Source organism: Rhagoletis pomonella, unplaced genomic scaffold (genome assembly GCF_013731165.1).
Source record: "Rhagoletis pomonella isolate Grant_MI unplaced genomic scaffold, Rhpom_1.0 Rhpom_scaffold_00011, whole genome shotgun sequence".
Lineage (NCBI taxonomy): Eukaryota > Metazoa > Arthropoda > Insecta > Diptera > Tephritidae > Rhagoletis > Rhagoletis pomonella.
The window spans coordinates 11,827,092-11,834,768 of NW_023458565.1; the positions used below are offsets into that span (position 1 = coordinate 11,827,092).

General features: G+C 35.6%; 2 protein-coding genes across 2 annotated transcripts; one reads left to right on the top strand and one right to left on the bottom strand.

Annotated features, from left to right (window-relative positions):
• Window positions 1–3,778: 3,778 nt before the first annotated feature.
• On the top strand, window positions 3,779–7,677 carry LOC118746623 (eukaryotic translation initiation factor 5B; the record flags this gene model as incomplete). Its single annotated transcript, XM_036480477.1, has 5 exons — window positions 3,779–4,064; window positions 4,126–4,270; window positions 4,328–4,387; window positions 6,359–6,436; window positions 6,749–7,677. Coding segments are annotated over exons 1-5 (1,407 nt in total), but the record flags the coding sequence as incomplete, so codon positions are not given.
• LOC118746622 lies at window positions 4,530–6,350 on the bottom strand. The gene has a single exon (XM_036480476.1). It carries the CDS (start codon window positions 6,303–6,305, stop codon window positions 4,623–4,625), a length of 1,683 nt encoding a protein of 560 aa, XP_036336369.1. The 5' UTR covers window positions 6,306–6,350; the 3' UTR covers window positions 4,530–4,622.

The window sequence follows — 7,677 nt, forward strand, 5'->3', positions numbered from 1 at the left end:
TCTTAAGAGCGAAATACACCACACAAGCGGCTTGTCAAACCTACTTTTCCCATTTCGCCATACACCATGCAAACATGAGTCATTCAAGCACAGAATTTTAGTTTTCCTCCGGTTCACAATGTTAAAAATGTTGGTTTCTTCCATTTTTCTCCCTTACGTCCTCACTTGGTGAAAATTCAGCAACAAATGAGGCGATTTTACCATCCACATCGCAAGCGGTTTGATCAAACGTCAACATGGCGGCCAGAAAATCAAAAAATTTTGATTTTTGCTCAAATTTCCCTCAAGCGGTTTGTCAAACCTTCAAACACCCCCGTAGATAACACAAATGGATTGAAACAAAGGGATATTTCGCTTGGTTTGTCAAGCCGCTTGTGTTGTGTATTTCGCTCTTTAGTAACGGGTTTCGATACGAGTTTGCTCTTTAGATCAATGATGGGCAAAACGCTACTCGCGAGTAGCGTCTGCGTCGCAGCGCTTATACGTATACAGAAACGACGCAGCGAATTTCACTTCAGTCTAGGGATGCAAATTTTCAGAGCCCACATCGATACATCGATATTTCGATGTATCGTAAACACTAACATCGATGCCGAAAAAAATCGCCCTAAAACTATCGATACATCGATATATTCCGATGTTTCTCTTTTTAATAAGTATGTTGCAGGTACTTCATGATTTGCAGGTTTTTACAGGAAGCGGTTAACGTACGCCTTCTTCCATAAGGTTTATTAATGGCGAAAACCGCTTTACCTGTAAAACTGCAAATCCTGAAATACAGTGATCGTCATGGAAATCGCCTATGTTCAACATTGCCAATTGCTTTTATTAAGTGCAGGGCTGCCATCACCCATAATACACTTACCCAAAGGGCTCTGTCCCACGGTCAGTAATTATCACGATATTTGGATCGCGATCCATATTGATGGATTGATGGATCGTGCACGAATGCTACATGTTCAATATTTATCGCGTCAGTATTTGCAAGAAAATATTTTTATTTTGTACGTATAATTTACAGATAATGCATTCCACAATTATTTTAAGATTTGTTCAAGATGTTTTGAAAGATTTTAAGCCCCGAGAGTGAAGGCAGAGCCGATGTTTACATTATGAGAGTAAAAGATGTACTGAAGAAATGTATGGATCGCGTTTTGAAAGTGCTACACGTTCAATATTTATTGACGGTATTGCGATCCGCTATCCAGATACTACTTCATACTACACCGTCAATAAATATCACGATACTTGGATCACGTCAATAAATACTGACCGTGTTACTGCCCGTCTCCACAGGATAAAGTTTATATCTTGATACATATGTCAGAATATAATTTGCCAATGGAGACCGCTCATTGCTCTTCGAGAGCAATATATATCAGAGCTTATATTTTGCCATCTATTGCCGGCATTTTGGTAGTTTGACAGCTACATTTTCATTTGCACGAAAACTTCCTGGCTGCAACATCATTATTATTTTAATATAAAACCAAAAATTGAGCTGTTTCCTGTTAAAATATTTGTAATTATGTATTTGGATGTAAAATAGCCTATTTTCTAATTTTTTTAAGCGATTAAATCCGGCAAAAATACGTTTTCGAAGCTATCATACAAATGCTCATATCAAGACATAAAAAGCCCACACAAATATTGCCACTGATATAAATTATATCTAGCTACCAAAATGACAGCTGGGCAGCAATAAATTTTATCCTATGGAGACGGCCAGTGACAGAGCCCAAAGAATATAACATAAAGATGTGAACGCAATGGCAATTTTGAACCGAAACTAAAGTCAATGTTTAAAACATCGTTAAAATTGACATCGATATATCGCCAATTTTACGATGTTGAGTATTTTTCAAATATCGATGGTAAACATCGGTTTTTTGGCCGATGTTATCGATGTTTCAGAAACATCGATGCATCGTTTGCATCCCTACTTCAGTCTGCTTTCAGTTTTCATGAGAGTAACACCATGCTTCGCCGTTGAATATTTTTATTCGTAATTCTAGCGCGTTGTTGCCACCTATATATGTAACAATGCCCAAAATAGCTGCGTATGAGTGCCAATTATAGTTTTTGGTTTTAAGAAAAGCCAATAATGCCCAATGCTTGTTACGTGGTAATACGACTACTTGGAATCGTACTTTTAATATAAGGCAACATTATTTGTCATGGTAAAAAAGTCAAACTGCCGAACTGTGTAAACCAATTTAAAGTGTTTTGTAATGGGTTTTATGTATATATGTATGTACGATACGGCAATTTAATATATTTAGTATACTTTATTGAATACTGAGTTTTTTACAAAGTTTAGAAATTTTAAATTCGTGAATTTTGTTGTTGAATAAACTATCATTTTTTAAAACATTAGTTTAATGAAATTAAATTAAAAAAACTTTTCATGCGCGTACATATGTACTTATAAAAATTAATTTCATAATTCATTATTTGAAATTATTTCTTCATTATTTTTTTATTATATTTTATTATTTTCGTTTCATGTTCATAATACAAATTAAATATAAATTTGTAAGAGCGTTTTCTAACCCGCGCAAAAAACGACGCACTTTTGTACAATATAGAAAAGTGGCAACTGTTACTCAGCGCGATTCACGAATACCATGACAAAATGAGACTGTATTGGTGTGCCCATCCCCAACAAGCAAAATAAACTTAAAGAAAGTTTTTTTTAAGTTTTCAATTATAAACATTAAGCTTACAAAACGTTGATTTTTTGTTTATAAAACGCTTGAAAGTAAGCGTAATATAATCGAAAAGGAACATTGGTTATAAGCGTAGAAATATAAACTTGTAATAAATGTTCAAAAGAAAGCTTTTTATAAGCGTAAAAGTGTAAACTTATAATAAAGGTTCAAAAAAAGTTTTATATAAGCGGACCAATATAAACTTACTAAAAATTTTCAAAAGAAAGCTTTTTATAAACATTTTTATAACCCTTTATTTAAAGATATTTCATTAAAACCTCATACATAGATTGCTTAACATCTAGAAACTAAACGAAATGCGAATTTTCCGCGGACTCATCTACAGTCGCGAAAATATAAATAGGGAATAGACATTTTAGCATACAAATTCACAATAACACATACAAATTAAGCATAAAAAAGTTAATTATTACATCTTGTTGCGTGCTTTCAATTACTTGCGGTTATTGGCAAATTGGAAAAGGGACATCGATGCAGCTATATATTGCGCTTTATCGCCGCCATTCTCATTGATGAACTTTTCTGAAAAAAATTTAATACGTTTTTAATTGAATGTTAAACTAAGAAAGGATAAGGGGAACTCATCATTTGAAGACTCGAATGCTCCACCGATTAGCGCAGCGGGTCCTGGATTGGATTTTCTTGTTTTACCGCATTGGTTTTATTTAATTTTTTCTTTTAATAATATATTTTAAAAAACGTAAACACGTCACTTACGATTGAAAAAATTTTATATTTACTACTTCATGTCATTGGCATTTACATTTCATTTATAAGTTTAAGTTATTTATAAACATTCGCTCTCAAAACTTATTAAAGGTTTGTTTGAAAAAACTTTTAATAAGCTTAATATTAAAAATGCTTATTTAACGCTTATTATAGCAAACTTAATTTAAGTTATTTTTAAAAACGTTTACTGAAATGCTTGTTGGGTCTATGCTTTAGATACCTACTCAGTACTTTAGATCAAAAGTATCGATACCAAAATTACTTGGTATCGAACGAAAAGTATCGGGTATGTTCTTGTATTTGCTCGTATCGGTACATTCCTATAAACAACAGCTGATTTGTGTAAAATTCATTCCGGGACGTGCATTTTATTTATTTGATTGTGTTTACTGAAATATCTTATTTAAAATGAGTAAGATCAAGAAAAAGACTAAACCCGGTAAGATTCCGAAGCCCATTAAGGTTAAGAAAGAAAAAACTGAAGAAGATCGCACGCTTCACCCAATGTCTCACTACATAGACGACCGACTGGAATTGGTGAAACAAATCTTTGGATCGCTGAAGCCGAAAACAATTACAAACTTAGCGCCAGATTTTCTAAAGGTTTGGATAAAATTAATAACCTCTCATATGTATTAATCACGCAAATTTGAATCATAATTAGCACAAAAGCATGGACGAAATTGAAGAGCTCTGCTTGAACGAATTGCTTGGCATATCAACAAAGCGATTATTATCCATTATAAACGCCACAAAGTGCCCCACCGACACAGAATCCTCGGGCGAATCAGATGTTGAGCATCAAGAGGGTAAGAATATTAAGACATTGGAGTAATAATACGGATTTAAATAATTGTAAATTGTAGAGCACATCTCGCTTGAAGAGATTTCTTCGGACAGTGAAATCGAAGGCTCATCTAATGCAGGTAAGCTTAATGATTTCTTCTTAACTAATACTTTTCTAAATTATAAAATTGTTACGCAAAAGTTCTTATTCTGTACTTTTATCATTTGAGCCGGTTAGATCTCTTACGGTATAATTTATCGTACATTTTTGTTATTTCATGCACAAGTTTACTAAATTACGTATGTAAGACATTTATAAAATATGTAGGTTTAAAATGACATAGAATTTAATTATTGAACCTACTATTTTCGCACTCAAGCGTATTTAAATTTTTCGGCAATCCGCGCTGGTGGTAGATAAAACGCGCGGAGTATAACCACGTCTTCAATAACACCAAATTCCACATCATCTTCATTTTCCTTGCAAACATCCAGCGTAATTACGAAGTCTCCTGTTTCCAATAAACCACTACACCGCCCATATTCAATGCCATATTCTACAGGGCAAAGATTGTTTGGATTCATATCTTTTGCATAAAGAATTCCACGCAAATTTCTTCGCAAATTCAGCACCTTTGCTAATTTCAGTTTGCATTGAAACTCTTTCTCCTCCATATCATCAAATGGCAACATCATGAGAACAGGACAGTAAATTTCCACACGTCCAAATGCAACGGCAGCAGTTTCGCACTTACTGTGCACCACAATCGCCTGACACTCTATTGAGCTAATAGTGCGTATTATAAAATTAACTATGCTCTGATAAGAAGACAAACTATTCTTTAACGCCATTGTATTCTCTACAACTGCTCTGTGGAAATCCTTTAGGGGCAACAATTTCTTCACGATCAGTGGATATTTGTTACACCAAGGACTCTTTTGTATAAACATAGTGTCTATGCGCCATAGAAAATCATGATTTTCAAATCGTTTAAAATCATTACAACGTTCAAGTGGTATTGTGCCTATTATGGGCTTCCTTAAACACTTCGCCAACGGTATTAAATCGTTAAATATGTGTTTTTGCATTGATGCAGTAGCACTAAACATATCTTGTATCCAAACATAATCGAGTAACTTAACTATGCCCATCAAGTCGAGCATCTTAGAACAGGCGAATTGTAGATCTATTGTACCGATCAATTTAAAATCAAATTCATCTTTGAGACTTGCACGCAAAGTACGTAGGAATGGTTTGCACCGAATGCATGGCAAAACAATAAAGTCCGCCTTCGCTTGAGCCGCTAATTGCAAATCGTCCATAAAGAGATCAGGGAACGTTTCATTTGGCAGGGCATAACATTGATTCGGCAATTCGATGTATTCGTATGAATTGATTATACCAGCATCTTCAATGATAATTGTCGCATTGTTTTTAAGTTTCTTCACAATCTTTCCCTTCACCTCGTTACCCAGCAGCAATACATCGCCAAGCTTTAAGGCTTTAAAGTAATATTTCAAATTTAGTACATATGCAATTTCACGGTAACTAGAATAACGGTACGATTCGTCAAGCGTCAATGTCATAACGTCGCTGCGATGTAGCAGCACCGAGCAATTGTTGCGTAAACGTCCTATACGGCAGCAGTCACCGTGCAATTGTAAAGCTATGCCGATTGGTAGACGTATTCTAGGCTCTTCCGCTTGTAACTCATCAATTATAGTCTTCGCGCGTATCAGAATCTGTTCGAATTCGTTGCGTCTACATGTGACTGTATCGATAAGCAATGTGCGTGCACCGTTCTTCAACAGACTCTTTAGTTCATCGTCCGTGGTCTCCATAACAATGCGCGCCATCAAGCCAATGTTGTAGTAGCGACGCTTGCAACGCTTACGTGCATGGCGGTCATGCTCATCGCATGCTTTCTTGAACTCATCCAAGCGCTTGATAAGGTTTTGATTATCATTTAAGACCACCTTGAATTCACGCTCCTTGTTTTCCTCTTCTTCACTGTCTAACGAGGTAGCCTGATCGCCCGCTGCGTTGGTGAATTCCATTTATTTTTTTCGATTTAATTTGTGTATTTTAACTAAAACTTTTACACTTTTAGGAAAGAAAAAGTCCAGCGGAGCTGATGGTAAAGGTGGTGCCAAAAAGTCTGCAAAAGGTACAGCCGGAAATGATGAAAGTAAGTATCAAAATTAACGGCCAAATAGAATGAAATGCCAAAAAATAAGCAATAAAAACTATTTCGATATCAAATGCAAATAAATGAAGGAAAAATGAAATTATTAAAAACTGATTTATAAAAGCGTTACGTTTTACAGTGATGGAGTTAAAAATAAAGAACAATTTTTAATAATATAATAATCACAGAATATTGTTAATGTAGATACTTTTGGAATGTTTATCAATATATCCAGTATTTAACGAAATATTACAATAATTCAAGATGCATAGAGGACCTTTTAATAATCTTTTACAAAATCATCATCTACAGATAATGGCCAAATAAGCGTTTTGGAATTACTGGAGTTACAAGCGCGTGCGCGTGCTATTCGATCTCAATTAGCACTTGAGCCAGTGACAAAGATCGAAGTAGACTCAGACGACGAAAAGGACAGTGAAAAAAATGGTAATGAAAAATCCACTAATGGAGCAGCTTCCAAAGAGCATAAACGCAAACATAGGCGTAAATCCAGCGAGAAAAGTAAAGATACGGAAAAGACGCAATCTACGTCTACTTCAGCTGCTGCACGACCGCCAGCAACAGCGAAGGCAAGTAAAATAACTACCAGCTCTGCTTCGGAAACTCCCAGTACTTCAAATAAGAAGGCAAAGACAAAGGAAGATGAAGCTCAGCCAACAAAAACAAACAAGTTGAAGAGAAATTACCGGGCGAAAAATAATGAACCCGAAACTGCAGCTAACGAAAGTAAAAAGAAGTCTAAAAACAAAGTATCAGATGCTGCACTCATGGCGATTACATTAAAAGAGGTTAAAAAAGAAGCGAGATCTCGTTCAGCTACACCGGATGTAATACCAATAATTCCGGAGCCAGAAACTTTGTTAATTAGCGATAGCTCGGATGGCGAAAATGGTGAAATGAGAAAAAAGAAAACGACTCCAATTGAAAGCAATACAACAACAACAACTAAAAACAATAGTGACGCCAGCAAGGATATCGAAAAACCGCCAAGAGAACGAAAGTTAACTGAACCCGAAGAGGGTGAAGTTGTTGAAATCCCTGTTGAGAAGTCAACTGCAGCAAAGAGTAATGATAATAGTAAAGCTACTGAAACTCCTGCTGCCAAGCCAACTGCCGCTGCGGCTACTGAAAATAAGGAATCAGATTCGAGCGCGGAAAACATTGCAAACACTGAGGCGTCGACTGCAGAAGTGGCCAAGCCAGATAACAATGAAACTGCA

Bases quoted from the DNA above. Each gene is read 5' to 3' on its own strand.
- LOC118746622 (XM_036480476.1), bottom strand. From the start codon at position 6,305: ATGGAATTCACCAACGCAGCGGGCGATCAGGCTACCTCGTTAGACAGT.